This window comes from Vigna umbellata, chromosome 6 (assembly GCF_029865625.1).
Source record: "Vigna umbellata cultivar VRB3 chromosome 6, Vumbellata_1.0, whole genome shotgun sequence".
Lineage (NCBI taxonomy): Eukaryota > Viridiplantae > Streptophyta > Magnoliopsida > Fabales > Fabaceae > Vigna > Vigna umbellata.
The window spans coordinates 19,249,144-19,266,458 of record NC_142170.1 but is presented as its reverse complement, the minus strand read 5'-3'; the positions used below and the strand labels follow the sequence as shown (position 1 = coordinate 19,266,458).

The 17,315-nt window shown below is 35.7% G+C and overlaps 1 protein-coding gene across 4 annotated transcripts; it reads left to right on the top strand.

Moving 5' to 3' along the window:
* The first annotated feature begins 2,133 nt into the window (after positions 1-2,133).
* On the top strand, positions 2,134-12,298 carry LOC148196902 (signal recognition particle 9 kDa protein-like). Of its 4 annotated transcripts, none has more exons than XM_088092259.1 (5): positions 2,134-2,365; positions 5,745-5,881; positions 6,137-6,205; positions 11,338-11,431; positions 11,646-12,298. In XM_088092259.1, the coding sequence occupies exons 2-5, from the start codon at positions 5,810-5,812 to the stop codon at positions 11,720-11,722; spliced, it is 312 nt and encodes a 103-aa protein (XP_087948385.1). In that variant the 5' UTR covers positions 2,134-2,365; positions 5,745-5,809; the 3' UTR covers positions 11,723-12,298. The 4 variants fall into 4 exon arrangements, with proteins under 4 accessions (XP_087948385.1, XP_087948383.1, XP_087948384.1 ...); XM_088092257.1 differs by lacking the exon at positions 2,134-2,365 and adding an exon at positions 3,704-3,859; XM_088092258.1 differs by lacking the exon at positions 2,134-2,365 and adding an exon at positions 3,918-4,222.
* Positions 12,299-17,315: the final 5,017 nt, after the last annotated feature.

Genomic DNA, 17,315 nt, shown 5'->3' with positions numbered 1-17,315 from the left:
GGCATGGTTGAGATATCTAACCATTCAAAACCTTCAAGTAATTGAGACCACCAATCCAATTATAGCTTGGATATTGATGAAATTGTGAGGAGATTCATTAGAGTGGAAAGAACATTGTTTTATGGAGTTCAACATGTTCTTTGATGGGGCCTAAATGAAAGTGGTATCAAGGAATCCTTGAACCTACTAGATTATATTAAACTGAAGCATTAAGAGGAATAGGGAAAGACCATTTAAAATAAAATTCTATTATTGCCAATGAAAGCACTTTTGTAAGATAGCAATCACTTGAGAATTAATCTGTAAAATAATTCTAGAGGGCTTGATTAATCATTCTCTTAATCTTCTATTTATAAGAATAAATTTATACAAGAGTACATGATAAATAGGGCAACCCTAGACACAATATAATCATGATAAATAGGGTAACCCTTGACACAATATAATGATGATAAATAGGGTAAATATCCTAACACAATCCAAATCTTAAAGAAATTTTTGCCCTCAGATGAAAATAATCCTAGATGTCTAGACTACATACCATATAAATGACTTCTCATGAGCAACAAATCCAGGAAGTTGCTCCATGTAGACATAACAAAGGTCACAGACTAATAAGCATATGAAAATCAGTGGCTAAATCCCACACAAACCTCATTTCACAAGTCATAAATAACAAAGCAGCATAAAAATGACTGTAGTAGTGCCAAGTGACTATTCCAAGAGCAAAACACAACATTTGAACTCTTAGACTAGACCTCTAAAATAGATATCCAAATTGAAATAATAATTGCTCTAGAGATCCTTATTTCTTCCATAGTAGAGAATCAATGGACCAAGCAAGCCGAGCAGCAGAAGTAGAGTAACCAAACAGAGAGTCTGCAACCTCAAACACACAATAAAGAGCTCTGGTTGCAGTGGTTCATGCAATGCATTTTGGGGGCCTGGTAAGAAATGACACATGTTGCAATAGAGTTTGAAAAGGATGTAGTGATGTCAGGTCATTGCAGGTGTTTTTCTCTGTTGATAGTGGGTTTTATGGGCATAGGTTTACAAGAGCCCAAAATGAAAAAGAAACTTAACGCGGTTCCAAAAGTTGGCTCTTAAACAAGATCCACACAAACTTAAAAGCTCTGAAATTCCACGTTTTTTACAATTCTACCTGTTTTGCTCAACATCTATTTTAAGCATGGTCAAACTCGTTAAGGCATGATAGAGTTATAGAATCATATGTAGAAGTTAAAACGCCTCTCTAAAACATAACGAAACAGAAATTGGGTTTTTCATTTAAGCATATCTAAGTCTAACCCAATTTTACTGTATAAAAGGCTTGCTTGCAGTGCCTACGAGCTTTCGGCTTTGGCACTACGCAAAGTGTTCCATCGAAAGGTTTTCACTGCCTCATTTTGTTTCTCGTAGTTCGTAGGTAAGCACTGAATCGATTTTGATTGTTTTGCTATGGATCAAAATTGACTCGAATTGATAACGTCTTTTACTTTTCATGGATCATTTGATTTCGATTGATTCTTAAATTGTTATTGCCACGTCGTTGTTGAATGAATGAGAGTCATGTTAGAAGGATTTCATGACATGCTGTTATTGATAGTGGTAGGTCCCCACTTTGTGAATATTTACTTTATGCAATTAAGTGGGTGATAACTCCTTAAATTTGCATTCTTTTAGGTGTTTAGGAGTCTATGTTAGTCTATTTTAGTCTTTACTTATTTAGAATTAGGCTAGATTTAGGTTTTTCTTTAAATTCTTTAGTTTTGTATAATTTTAGTTAAAAATAGGTTTTTAGGTGTATTTTGTAGAATTTTTAAATAATTAGGAAATTAATATTTTTTTTAGAAAATCTTTTGATAAATATTCTTTTCTTTTATTTGATTTTCTTTTCTTTCTTTAATTTTGGATTAATACTCTTTGTGCAGTGGTGCTCCTGGACTCTTTGGGCTGTTTGAATTGAAGCTGATTAACATTTGGGCCACTGCTGCCACGCTTGAAGTTGGTGCTGATGCCACTGAATTGGGCCGTCTTAAGCTGGGCCGCGAGGAAGCTTTCTGCACCGCTGCTGGAATGCACTGAATTGGCACTGCTGTCATAGACTGGGTTGATTGCACAAGTTGGGTCTGCAACTTTAGTGAAACGGTGCGCACAAGCAGCAGCTGCCTTATGGGTCTCTTCCCCTCGTTTTCATTTGAAGAAAGAACCCAAAGCTAGGGCAATGCTAAAGGTGAGAGAGGAAAGCTCCCAATGTTCAAGCCATTTACCCAGTGCTCCAAACGTCACTGACCGGTGGAGAAGAAGAGCTGACCGGAGCTGCCACGTGGATAGGATCGACGGTCAGAGTAAAGCAACGAACCTGGTACTTCTTGAATGACTTCTCTTGTGATGTTCCTCTCTTTTAATAGGGTAACTTGCATTGTTGTTTGCATAATTTACTAAGAAAGTAGGGTTGTAGACAAATCAAAGATTGATAAGAATGAGATATTCCTTCAATATAAATCTAATTTGTTTTTTTTGACAAGTTTTTTATTTTATTATAAACGTGAGTTTCTTTTTGTCGGAGAATGTGGATTGGTTCATTCGGTTGATAATATTCGTGTGAAATTTTGGGAGGTGTGAGACTATGCATTTGAATTTGTTGTTTTTTTAGTTTTGTTGATAAAGAAATTTAATTGCTCACTATAGATCCTAATTTTTCATCATATGTACACTTTGTTATCAATTTAGTGACACTGGTTTTTTATATTTTCATTTTTTTCTCATTGACACGCAGGTAAACTTAGTTGACCACAGCTTGACAATTGGCAGAAAATTGTTTCGAAGTCTCTGTCTGGTGCGATGGTTTACATTACTGAGTGGGACAAATTCGTGGAGCAATCCATTCAGTTGTTCCGTGTTGATCCTGATTCTGTAATTCTATACCTTCAACGTTTTCTCGTTTCTTAAAGTAACAGAAGCCTGACAAACTTCATTCAGACTTTTGTTTTATTTTACTGTTATAAAAGCCTTTAATGGGTATATTTGCTCTGTTTTCATATTCAGTTGTGCAATACTCAATTGATTTTTTATAATTTAGTTTCTTGATTGTCCAAGTTATCCAACTTGTCCTTCTTGTTCTATTAAAACGTACTGAAAATGAAATTTCTTCTTCAATTGTATTTGGAGCAGACACGGTATGTCATTAAGTGGGTGATAACTCCTTAAATTTGCATTCTTTTAGGTGTTTAGGAGTCTATGTTAGTCTATTTTAGTCTTTACTTGTTTAGAATTAGGCTAGATTTAGGTTTTTCTTTAAATTCTTTAGTTTTGTATAATTTTAGTTAAAAATATGTTTTTAGGTGTATTTTGTAGAATTTTTAAATAATTAGAAAATTAAAATTGTTTTTAGAAAATCTTTTGATAAAAATTCTTTTTTTTATTTGATTTTCTCTTTTTTCTTTAATTTTGGATTAATACTCTTTGTGCAGTGGTGCTCCTGGACTCTTTGGGCTGTTTGAATTGAAGCTGATTAACACTTGGGCCACTGTTGCCACGCTTGAAGTTGGTGCTGATGCCACTGAATTGGGCCGTCTTAAGCTGGGCCGCGAGGAAGCTTTCTGCACCGCTGCTGGAATGCACTGAATTGGCGCTGCTGGCAATTCATTTGAAGAAAGAACCCAAAGCTAGGGCAAAGCTAAAGGTGAGAGAGGAAAGCTCCCAATGTTCAAGCCATTTAGCCAGTGCTTCAAACGTCACTGACCGGTGGAGAAGAAGAGCTGACCGGAGCTGCCGATAGGTTCGACGGTCAGAGCAAAGCAAGGAAACAGATAAACGGTAGCCGTCCGATGATGAAGAGAAGAATAAAGCATCACAAGCAAGTTTCCTCTTTTCCTTTTTTTCATTTTCTCTTTTCTTTAGACCCGGGGTTTTCTTTATGTAAATAGACACGGGTGGTGGGTGACAGGCGCCATTCTTAGCTCTAGGGAGTGAATCGCGGAGGGTGACAGACTCCACGAACGAGTGTGTGAAGGGTGACAGACTTCACTCACGAGACTTGGAGATCACGAGAGTGAGAGCGAGAGACAATTCTTTAGTTTCATAGAGTAGAGAGCGGCGGGTGACAGACACTGCGTTATAGGTTTATCGCTTTCATGGTTTATCGCGCTTTTCTTCGATTCTAGATTTCACTGAGTTGCGAGGGTGACAGGCCGTGATTTTCGGTGATTTCTGGTATCATGTACTTTTATCTTCAATGTTTAATGTTTAATGCAATTCTGATTCCTTTTATGGATTCTTTTGATTGGTTGATAATAGTTTAGGTTTTATTACTTGATTTCATTTGCTGTTCACGATAAGTTGTTTCTGGCAGTTTGTTTTCATTGAAAATTTATAGGTTTTTAGAATTAGATTGTATGTTTTAAGTGCATTTAGACTAGACTGTGCATTTGATATTGAATAAAAGCTTGCATCAGACTCACAATTGCTATGGTTTGGTACAGAGAGTATACAAGAGGGTATGATTTTACAGGATGTCTTCCTGAGTTGCAAGTGAATACTATTCTGCACTAATCTTTGCTTTTAGGTTTCTGATTCATGGTTTTAACCAATGAGTTTGTTCTGCTCCTTAGTTAGGTGTTACTTGTTAAATTGTTCTTCATTTTAGTTTGAGCATTCTATCTGCAACCTGTAGGTCTAGTTACTTGTTTTCTATTTTTTTTAAATTGGAACTCTTTCTCATAGATTAGAAATTCTTTTCCATGTTAATTTCATTTTTTTATGTTACTGTGGATTGGAAATTAAAATAGTTTTAGTTTAGATTTTTCTGTATTTTCAATTTCAGATTTTATTCTTTGATCATGATACACAGTCTTAAGTTTTGTTTCAGTTGTGTGTAAATAGTAATAGATCCAATTTAATGAGTGACAGTTAAATAGCTTTTCATATAGGATGTTGTTCATTTAGAATAGTTTAGTTTTGACATTTTCTCTTTTGATTAATTTCATTTTTTTCTTTTAAACAGTTTACAGATTTTAAATTCTCTTTTCCTTTATAAATTTCATTCTTTCATTTTTATTTCCCCACCTTGCATTAGTTAATAGGTAGTAAATAAATAAAATACAAGAGTTAACTTTAATTGTACTGAGTCCTTGGATTGATACCTAGGTTGACCCCTACATTAGTGGAAAAACTTAGTTTGTTCTGATTTCAGGTGACAAAAATCAATTTAACAGTGGGTTTTGTATTTTTAGCTAGTCACTTGTGAGTGTGTGTGTGTTTTCAAAGTGTAGGCTTAAATGGCATGCAATGTGGCATTGGTGGGTTTTGGATCCCTGAAGGAACTTGGTACTTCTTGAATGGCTTCTCTTGTCATGTTCCTCTCTTTTAATAGGGTAACTTGCATTGTTCTTTGCATAATTTACTAAGAAAGTAGGGTTGTAGACAAATCAAGGATCGATAAGAATGAGATATCTTCAATATAAATCTAATTTGTTTTTTCTGACAAGTTTTTTATTTCATTATAAACATGAGTTTCTATTTTTACCAGAGAATGTGGATTGGTTCATTCGGTTGATAATATTTGTGTGAAATTTCGGGAGGTGTGAGACTATGCATTTGAATTTGTTGTTTTTTTAGTTTTGTTGACATAATGAAATTTAATTGCTGACTATAGATCCTAATTTTTCATCATATGTACACTTTGTTATCAATTTAGTGACACCGGTTTTTTATATTTTCATTTTTTTCTCATTGATATGCAGGTGAACTTAGTTGACCAGAGCTTGACAATTGGCAGAAAATTGTTTCGAAGTATCTGTCTGGTGCGATGGTTTACATAACTGAGTGGGACAAATTTGTGGAGCAATCCATTCAATTGTTTCGTGCTGATCCTGACTCTGTAATTCTATACCTTCAACGTTTTCTCGTTTCTTAAAGTAACATAACCCTGACAAACTTCATTCAGACTTTTGTTTTATTTTACTGTTATAAAAGCCTTTAATTGGAATATTTGCTCTGTTTTCATATTCACTTGGGCAATACTCAATTGATTTTTTATAATTCAGTTTCTTGATTGTCCAAGTTATCCAACTTGTCCTTCTTGTTCTATTAAAACGTACTGAAAATGAAATTTCTTCAATTGTATTTGGAGCAGACACGGTATGTCATGAAGTACAGGCATTGTGATGGCAAGTTGGTACTTAGGGTCACTGATAACCGGCAGGTATCAGTTTGTTTTTCTAGAACAAAACAAATATATATTCAATGTATTTTAATTTTTAAATGCCAGTCTTTTGTGCATGTTTGAGATTGTAAATGTGGATTAACATGAAATCATAATTTGATTCTTCTATACAAAATGTGTTAATGGGTTTAAAGTGTTCAGCCAAGTTTATCTGCTGAGAGATAGAGTTAACTTGTTTCCTCCATCCAAAATTACATAACAGTTTATTAGTTAACTAGAGAGTTTGGCAATCTTGCAGTTCATGGTTGTCTATTTTTGCTGCCAACTTAATGAATGGCATGATCCAATTATTTTCTTTGCTCCCTAATGAGTTGTGTGCCATGCTGAATTGGTTCCATGGGTGAATTACTTTGGATTGTTACTCCAAGGTCGTATCACCCATTTTGATCAAAATACCCTAATTGCTGCACGACCCTTTCCTAATACATGATCCCTCTCTCTGCCTTTGTTTGTTCCTCTTTTCCCTTGTAATTCTCCCTCTCTACTCTAACCTACTGGATCCTCTCTTTCCTCTTGTTTTGTGTTCTGTTCTCCTTCTAAAGTTACTGTAAATGTTAAAAAGGTGGAGGTGCTTGTAGAATAAATTACACTAATCAGTCGTAAGGTTATGTGAAATTACACAAGCACCTTCTGCTTATTAACATCTACCTTATAGGGGTAGACGGTGTAATGCTTTCAAACAATTAGGGTGGTTACTGTAATGCATAAAGAATGTTAGTATAATGTTTTTTAAACAATTAAGGGAGGTGTGCAGGGATGGAAAAATTCAGGAATGTTTTTTGTATTTTTAAGAGGTGGTTAGTGCAATTTACTCTACTATTTATTTTGTTGTTGATGTGATTTGAAAATTGAGGTTTGTAATCTAGTGATTATTTACTATCTGATTATATTAGTATCTCACTTTATAAGGTATTTGGTTTGGATAGAGGATAAATGGACTACTCTTCTTCTAGGACTATAAACACCTCATTCTGTTTTGCTTAAAGTCTAAATTAGTTCTTTTGTTTTTTGGCGAGCATCAATGTCATGAACATTGCCTGACTGTGTTTCCAAATAATTTGGAATGAAATATGAGTTTAAGGCTGATCAATGGCCTAATTGGACATTAAGTTAATGTTTTGTTGAATGTTCCGTTCTCCTCTGGCATTATATAATTTAGATAATTTTAGAGAAATGTTAGCAATACACCAAGGAATTCAACTTGGGATTGTATTGAGACTTGGAAAGGGGATACAAAATCGTAAACCATGGAACCACAACATGATGCATAAGGTTCTATAAGATATATAAAATTCGTACAAATGCATGTAATATAAGAGAGAAAAACCCATGTAACATTTAATTAAGGTTAAATTTATAATCACATACTAATAAGCATATGAAAGTCAGTGGCTAAACCCCACACAAAGCTCATTTCACAAGTCATAAATAACAAAGCAGCATAAAAATGACTCTAGTAGTGCCAAGTAGCAAAACACAACATTTGAACTCTTAGACTAGACCTCTAAAATAGATCATCCAAATTGAAATCATAATTGCTCTAGAGATCCTTATTTCTTCCACAGTAGAGAATCAATGGACCAACCAAGCCGAGCAGCAGAAGTAGAGAAACCAAACAGAGAGTCTGCAACCTCAAGCACACAATAAAGAGCTCTGGTTGCAGTGGTTCATGCAATGCATTTTGGGGGCCTGGTACGAGATGACACATGTTGCAATAGAGTTTGAAAAGGATGTGGTGATGTCAGGTCAATGAAGGTGTTTTTCTCTGTTGCTAGTGGGTTTTATGGGCTTAGGTTTACAAGAGCCCAAAATGAAAAAGAAACTTAACACGGTTCCAAAAGTTGGCTCTCAAAAAGGATCCACACAAACTTAAAAGCTCTCAAATTCCACGTTTTTTACACAATAAAGGCATTTTTGACGTCAAGCTGAAATTGTCTAATGGTGAATGGCTGTAATGGAAAAGAGAAGTCAAATAGATGTCATTTTAGTAATAGGAGGGGAGGTGTCAATATAATCTTGGCCATAGATTTGTGTGTAGCTTTTGGCAACCAGTCCAATTTTATAGCGACCAATGGTTCCATCTTGTCTTGTTTTAAGAGTATACAACCATTATCACCAAACAATTGATTTTCTAGCTGGAAGAGGAACCAACACCTAAGTACCACTACTTTGAAATGCACACTTCTCCCTCAATCATTGGTTGTCTCCACTCTGGATGGGATAGAGTTTCACCGTGTGACTTAGGAAAATTAATAGAAGATAATGTGGATATACAAGCATAGTGTATGGTGGAAAGTTGATGATAACTAAGGTTTGTATGGTGCGGACGAGGGTTAATGATAGAATGTATACCTTCTGAACAAAAATAGGCCGATCATTTTTAGAGGAGACCGGATCTAGTGCAGGAAAGGTTGATGGGGAAGGATTAGGCATGTCCTCCACTATACCTATGAAGATCAGAAGAGAAAAGTCGATACCATTTTTGACAAGGATTATATCCCATGAAGACACATTTAAATAACCAAGGAAAAATTTATCTCAACCAAGTGTGATGTTTTGTACAATAAAGATTGTACAGAGGGCAACAAGGAAAAAAGGACACAGCGGGCTACCCAATTCTTAAGGAAAGATGATGACATCCAATTAATGAGATAGCATGTTCTAAGGATAACATGTCCCCAAAATTGGTGAAGATGACTATGAGAAGTACCCAAATAGTATGAATAAAATATATGTTTTTGTTTTTGGCTTCTCCTTTTTGTTGAGGATTATGATTACACGAAGTCTGGTGAATGATATTATTTGATAACTTATTGAAATTGGCTCGACAAATATTCACATGAGCATTGCCACCACGAAAAAAAGTTATGCATATATAATATTGTGTTTTTGATTTCATAAATATAAGTTTGAAACATAGAAAACACTTTCGATCATTCAATAATCATGTCTAGATATATCTAGAATAACCATAAAATCCAAGTACATGTAGAATAACCATCAATAAAGGCAACAATATTTAAAATAAAAAGGGGTAATAGTATGGGAAGGATGCCAAATATCAGAGTGAATTAAAGGAAAAAGAGACAACTTGTTTATTAAGACAGTCAAGAAAAGATCGAGGAACATGTTTACTTAATTATGATTCACATTTCAAAGAAGACAGACATTGCCTTTTGCAATTTTGTCAACCTGGGATGTCTTAATTTTTAATGAATCATCATTGATAGATCACCGAAGCACATAGCCGTGGTGATGGAGAGAGGTAGTAAAAGCCATGTGACTCAAATCTAGCATCAATTGTCTGGTTTGATATCCGATCCTCCAAGGTAACATTATTTTTAATAAAGTTCAGGATAATATCATGGGAATTGGTTAAATGGGTAATAGAAAGTAAATTAGGAGATCAATTACGGGTATAAAAACAACAAAGTCAACTGTAAGGTATGAGAAGGGTTATGTAGTACTTATGCTACAAGCTTGTGTTTGTGAACCATTAATTGCAGTTATAAAAGGAAAATTGACAACGGTAGTAAAGGAAGAGAAAAGAGAAGGATTACTAGATACATGATCAATTGCACTGGAGTCAATGACCCAAGGACCAAGGGAGGGAGATTGAGAGAGACCAGTGAATGAATTACGGTGTGTGCCACCAAAGCAGTGTTACTGGAGGATTGGCATGTTGCATACCATAAAGTGTTTAAACATTGGTGTAGATAAATCAACCAATAAGGTAGGAGCAACAGGTGACTTAACAATATATGGTTGGGCAATATTGTGTGATTGAAGGGTTTTCCCATTTAGCTTCAAATACCTATCAATTGTATGTCCAATGCGATGACATAACATGGTTTGCATTTTGGATGATGTTTGTGGATGAATTGGCACGATGCGATCACAACCCTATATTTGCTGGAAAGAGTGGTGGTTGTCAAAAACTCATTGGAAGCTGTGCCTAAATAGTGAAAGGGAACCTGTGAAAGGTTTGCAAAAAAATAAAAATCCTTCAAAGACAAATGGGTCTACCGGACACATTTCCGAAAAACAAGATCTTATGATAAACTTTAGAAAAGAAAGAAACATTGAGCTGAGACCGTGTTTATGAAGCAACGTGGGTGTTTCAATTATATCTATCTAGAAAAAGGAATGAATGCAATGAATAGATGAAATTTGATATCCTCTGAAAATAAATATGTGATATGGAAATAAATAAAAACATTCCTAATAATACATATATAATCTAGATTATGTTGATTATATAATATCAATTTTGTTGGAATAATAATTAAATCTGTGTATGCTAGTGTAATCACTAAGTCTAAAGTAGGGAGTAGTGTGTTGGGAAGTCTCTTCCAACTATACCTAGTTCTGTTCCTAGCAGTCAAGTACAGTCCTTTGATTTTTTCATCTCCCTAGTGTATCAGCTCTTTATTGTTATAAATAGAAGACCATAAGAGGGTCCTTTAAGCCCTCCAAAAGTGTTTTCTCTGTTTTTAATCTTAAGTAACTCCATACTTCTTTAACTACGGCAATACACGTGAAGTTACCCATTAATGTTTCAGTTGGGTTGCCCTTTTAATTCGGGTGGTATATAACTCTGCCAATAAAATTATTCTATCAGATTCTCTAAAGAAGAATATAATATGCATAAAAGAAGCTTAAGATTAAAACAGAGAGGAAATATATTTTTGAGGGCTTGAAAGACCCCTCTAATCATCTTCTATTTATAATGATAGAAATCTGATATAATGGGAAGATGAAAGATCAAAAAAGTTTACTAGATACCTAGGGACATAACTAGGTACAACAGGAAGCAGCTCCCAACACACTACTCCCTTCTTAGACTTAATAATGACTCTAACATTATAATTATTCTGACAAAGAAAATAATATACTAATAAAATTCTCATGATTGTTGGTGGTGAAAATTTAATTTAGCCGCGTATGAGCTCTCATTTTAATTAGCAGAACAAAATCTGTTATTCAATGATTTGTAATAATTATATTCCTAGCAATTAGCATCATTTTCCATTGTTTTATGATTGACTGCCTCTTACATTATTAGCCTCGTAATCTTAATTTCTAATTGTCAATTGTTGTACTTTTTACAGTGTCTAAAGTACAAGACAGACCAAGCACAGGAGGCTAAGAAGATGGAAAAACTGAACAATATGTTCTTTGCTTTGATGGCCCGTGGTCCTGATGGTATGTCTTACTCTAAGCTGTTAATGTGATGATGCTTTAACTAAAAAGACTTCTGTGCAACATTCGTGTTATCTATAAAACTGGTCAAAGACAGATTCTTTTGAGAATACGAAACCACTCAGTGCAATATTCCTTTATGGTTTACATTGATTGTGTTTTTCTTGTCTGGTGCTGAGATTTCTTTCTACATTCTCCATCACTTGTAATTCTGCAGTTGATCTATCAGAAGTCACTGGAAAAGAGCAAATGGATGCTCAACCAAGCAAGAAAGGAAGAGGAAGGAAGCAATAACTTGCTCTTTGCGAGACATGATGGTTTTGAGTCAGAGGACTTTCTAAGAATTTGAACAGTTATACTTTTCCCGATCTAATTATTACTTCTTAAGATTCTATGATGAAAGTGGTTGTATATTGAAGTTTTGAAGTCTGAATTTCTGATCTTTTGCTGATCTTTTGGAAGTCTTGAGTATTACAGAATTTAGTTATGCCACCAAGATTTACTGTGCATCGTTACCGTTATTGAATCCTTTTACATCTATCCAATGGTGCAGCCAAACCACCGTGTCAGCAGTTCATCATCAAACTAGAATTTCCTTACTAACTTAGCAATTACAAAATATTGTTGTGTGCTTCTGTCTAAATGAGATTGGTGGCCAAATTGTTGAAGCTACAACAGGCTAAGGCCAACTTGCAGGATTCATAGTTCATAGTCACTGGGAGTGAATATTGGATGCTATCCCCCAAGAAATATGGAATTTTAGATCCCATAGATTACACGTTATTGGTATGGTATGGGATTGACTGCTGCTTCCAACACCTTTTTTTTTTCCTGCACCGTTATAAAACTATAAATTCCATCTTACCCTTATTCAATCATTCTTTGACCACCACAAACCCATGACGGTTTTACTCAATCATTGTTCAAGACATCATTCTAACGTAACTTTGCAACGTAAACCTTTTATGCGTTACTTATTTTTCCGTATGAAATTAGTTCACCGCTTCTATGTTAGTGCATAGGCATGAATCTCGTTACGGAGTGGTATTAAAATTAAGAAAATAATTGATAATATAAAATTACAATTGCTCTTATAGGGCTAAAGCGTGAATATAAACCAAAAAATTTAAATACTTATCTGAATTAATAGTTACTTATCTGAATTAAAAAAAATTCAAGATTTTTTAATAAAATTTAAATGGTTCTAATACTTCTGTTGGTTTAGGACATGCAGATTCTTAATCTTATTCTTTAAAATTATAAACTGAAATTGTGAAAGATACCATTATAATACAATCAACAAATTATGTTAAAGTAAAATAGTTTTACATAAACAATTTAAACGTCTTGTCAAATAAAATATCTTAAAAAGCAAATGGGTCATTTGATTGTTATTTTCTTTATTTCTAAATTCTTATTTTTTTATTGTATTTTAATACATAAAAAACGAGTCATAGTAAGAAGAATAACAAAATTGAAAAAAAATTGACATTTGATATAAGAAATTTAATTCAAACTTTTTCAAAAAAACTGTTTATAAATATTGTTACGTTTTTAGAATGAATTGAAATAAAAAAAAAACTTTAAATTACTTATTTATAAAAAGGTTTAATTACCTACTTAGTCCCCATGTTCAGAGGTAATTTGCTGTTTAGTACCCGGTTTTAAAAATGTAGGCATTTGATACCTATGTTTTGAAATTTGTATCAATTGAATCCTACCCACTTAACGCCGTTATAAATCTAACGTTTTTTCTGACTGTGTATGTGATTTGTGGACGAGCGGTTATGGACGAGCGTTCGCTTCGTTGGACGAGCGTCCTCTTCTGCCTGACTGGGCGTTCGCTTCGTTGGACGAGCGTCCTCTTCTGCCTGACTGGGCGTTCGCTTCGCTGGACGAGCGTCCTCTTCTGCCTCGCTGGACGAGCGTCCTCTTCGCTGGACGAGCGTCCTCGTCGCTCGTCCACAAACGCTCGTCCACAAATCACATACACAGTCAGAAAAACGTTAGATTTATAACGGCGTTAAGTGGGTAGGATTCAATTGATACAAATTTCAAAACATAGGTATCAAATGCCTACATTTTTAAAACCGGGTACTAAACAGCAAATTACCTCCGAACATGGGGACTAAGTAGGTAATTAAGCCTTTATAAAAATGATAATCTTTAAGGATCTTGGACTAAAATTAAAGTTCCAGGTATACATTTACAAATGTGATAAGCTTTCGTTCAGCATTAATTAATTAAAATTTAAAGTCCTTATTTGTAAAAAAAGAAAAAGGTAAACTTTTGGGGATATCTGTGTATTTTATTTTTCCTATTTGCATAAGTTAAAACGCCTCTCTAAAACATGACGAAAAAAAACTGAGTTTTTCCTTTAAGCAGATCTAAGTCTAACCCAATTTTATTGTTTAAAAGGCTTGCTTGCAGTGCCTACGAGCTTTCGGCTTTGCCACTATTGAGGCTCTTTCGGATTGAATAGAAAACGCTCGAAGTGCTCCCATCGAAGGGTTTTCACTGCCTCATTTTGTTTCTCGTAAGACCCTAGAACCTCAAGAATTTACCAAGTTGTAAAAAGTTCAAGTTATAATGTAAAATGGAATGCTGTCAGGTTTGACATGGTTTACTATTTTAATCATAACTTTTTGTAGAAAATATCAATTGAGTTGATTCTTGTTTTATTGGAAACTAGACTCAAATATCTTTAATTGGACATATAAATATAAATTTTTGGACTACCGGGCTAGCTGCAGTAAAATTATTAAAACTCGGAAACGTTAATCACGCTCAGGTATGTTCAGTTTTGACCTATGATGACTGTTTTGCTTATTACTCTCTCTACCGAACTCCAATTGAGTTGATTCTTGTTTCATTGGAAACTAGACTCAAAGAGCTTCAATTTGACTACTCATACGCATATTTTGGACTTCGGGAAGGGGTCTAACTGAGCTGGGGGAAACGTGACAGTGTTGCTGTCCAGGGGCTAGCGTCCAACCTTAATTTTAGGTACATTTTTACAAGTTGCAATTTTTTTGGAGTGGGTAGGTTGTGTTCTGCACTAGGAGAACATTTTGGAACCTTTGGAGACTTTCCTACCATGTTTTAGGGCTGAAAAAAATGGTTTAGGATGGTTCATTGGTTGTTTATTATTGCTAAGTACCAAGTGCATAGGTCCTTAGTTGTCTAAGGCATCTTCTTTTAATTCCAAATCAGATTTGGAGTTTTGGGGGAGAGTAGAGAGGTCCTTGGTGGGAGGTGAACGAAAATCCTAAGTGTTCTAAGTGTGGAGACTGACTTGGTCTAGCAAGGAGGAGAGGAATTGCTCTCTTTGAAGAAGAGAGATTTAAGTTAGAATTTTCTTTGAAATTGAAAGTGAAAACAAGCAAAGGTGGTGGTCTAGAGGTATCAAGAGTGAAGCATTTCTTGCAAGGAGAAGAGGTAGGGGAGCTAATCCTTTCTTGATTATGATCATGAATATGAGTATGAATGTGTTAAAATTTGGTAATGGTAGTTGTCGCAACCGGAATCGCGACAGGACGACGATCCGAAAAATAAAAACGCGGTTTTGAAAAAAAGAGATTTTGGAGTCGCCACCATAGTTTATTCTGGAAAACTACGGAAAAACCATAAAATGATAAGGCATGGTCTGCGAAAATGAGATTCTAAGTTCGGGAGTCGGTTACGTGTAGGGAAGGTGTTAGCACCCTACAACGCCTGCCCTAAGGCAGTACCTTTAACTAAATATGCGAATATGATGTGGTTTTCAAAATGTTTAACTATCCCCTAAAATAAAACTTCTAAATAAACAAAATATATTTTTTAGTTTTTTGTGCCCGACAAGGATTGACCTTGCTCCTACGTATTCTCATTTAGAATGAGAAATCAGGGTTACGTAGTTCTTTTAGAAAACTGCTTGAAAATTTGTTTGAAAATTGTTTAGAAAATTTGTTTGGAAATTGTTTGAGAATTTTGTTTGTAAAATGATTTTGGATTTTTGGGAAAGTGAACCTGACAAGGACTGGCCTTGCTCCTACGTATCTCCACTTTTGATGGAGAATGAAGGATCACATAGTTCTAGCTAGCAAGACTGTTTGTTGTTTGAAAATGTTGATGTTTTTGGTTTTTTGAAGATTTTATATTTTTTTATTTTGTATTTTTTGTATAATATTTAAATTTTTGCGTAATGAGCACTAGGCTGATGCGTATGATCGCACGAGCACTCACACGGCTTTTTCTTTGGTTTTTTATTGTTTTGCGTAATGAACACTAGGCTGATGCGTACGATCGTACGAGCACTCACACGGCTTTGTTTTGTTTATTTTATGTATATATTTTTTATATTTTTTATTAACAAACCCGACAAAATATAAGATACAATATACAAGAGTGTAGTTATCACACAAAGGGCTACATACAGTAAAAGAAAACTAACAATCAAACAAATAATAAAAATAGAGAAATAAAAGCTTAAAAATAAAGCGAGGGAAAACAAACCGAGAAGAATAAGAGTGCAAAGGCGGAAATCAGAGGTGTTGAGTGAAATTGAGGCTCTTTTGTTTAGGCCCAATACTTTTTGCTTCAGCTTTGGATTTGCCACGGGTGTAAAGAGTGCCATTGAATATTTGGTGGTCAGGCCCGGTTCTCTATTTTTTTTTATCTCTTTTTTCTTATTTTGTTGGCAGGCTTAAGCCCAAATTAAAGGGGTGCAAATCATGAAACAAAGGGTGCAGAAAAGGTTCTCTTTTTTTGTTTCAGGGTTCAAAGCCTCTTTCAAACCTAATCAGAATCCCTTAGGGGTTCTATTCCCTTCTCTCCATTCCAAACATCCAGAAAGCCTGCGGACCGCTTCTCTCCCAACGAGCCTTGCCTCGTTCTCCAACTCACGCATCCAGCCGCCGCTATCTACAGGCCAAAACGTTGCCCGGCCATGGCCGCCGCTGCTGCCACCTCTTCTTCGTGCGCGAGGCCGAGATGCTCGCCTTCTGTCTATCGCGTCACTGCTTCCAGCCGCCGCCGCACACGCACCAATAAGCCGCGAACCAGACCAACCACTGCTGCACACGATCCGGCCACCCAGGGAGGGGTTCGCTTCTGCCACCAGATCCAGGCCCCTCCTCCCTTCTCTTCTCTTCGCGTGACGGTGTTATCGGCTGCCAGCTGAAGGAACGGTTTCTCCCCCTTTGTTCCTGTACTTTGATTGGGTTTGACTCTTGGGGTTTTTAGTGGTTGATGGGTGAAGTTGAACTGGATGTTGATTTGGCCGTGTGTGAGTGTTACGGAAGAAGATAATGAAGCTTTTGGGTGATGGGTTCTTGTGACGTGCGTGATGGAGGGTGGTGTTTTACTGTCTGTGTGAAAAAAAATGAAAATGGTTTTGGTTTCTTTGACAGTTGAAAGATGAAGTTGAAGTAGGGTGGTTACGGGTATATCCGTGGGTGTGTGAATATGGGGAATGAGTGTTTAGCCGTGTATAAGGTGTTGGTGTTGATGGGTGAATATGGAGGATGGGCAGTTACTAGTAGCATGTGGGCGTAGGGATGAAGAGATGGATTATGGTTGAAGGTAGAGGTATTCCCAGTAGCCGTGGGTGTATTTGGGTTGTTGGGAATGGATGAAGATTGAAGGTTGGGTGAGGGAATAAGGATTGTGACGGGAAATGTAGTGGAGGTAGTGAATGAGTTGTGAAGAAGAAATGGTTGGGATGGTTACGGGTGAGAGGAGCCAGTGCTTTGTGCCGTGGTCATTAACATTTGGAGATCAAAATGAAGTAAAAAGAGGTGATGATAGGGGTTGGCCGTGAGGTGACAACGAAGAGGGAAGGGACGAATATTGATGGATGTTGGAGGTGAGGACGATCAAGGGGTTGTCTGTCATGAAGGGATGAAGA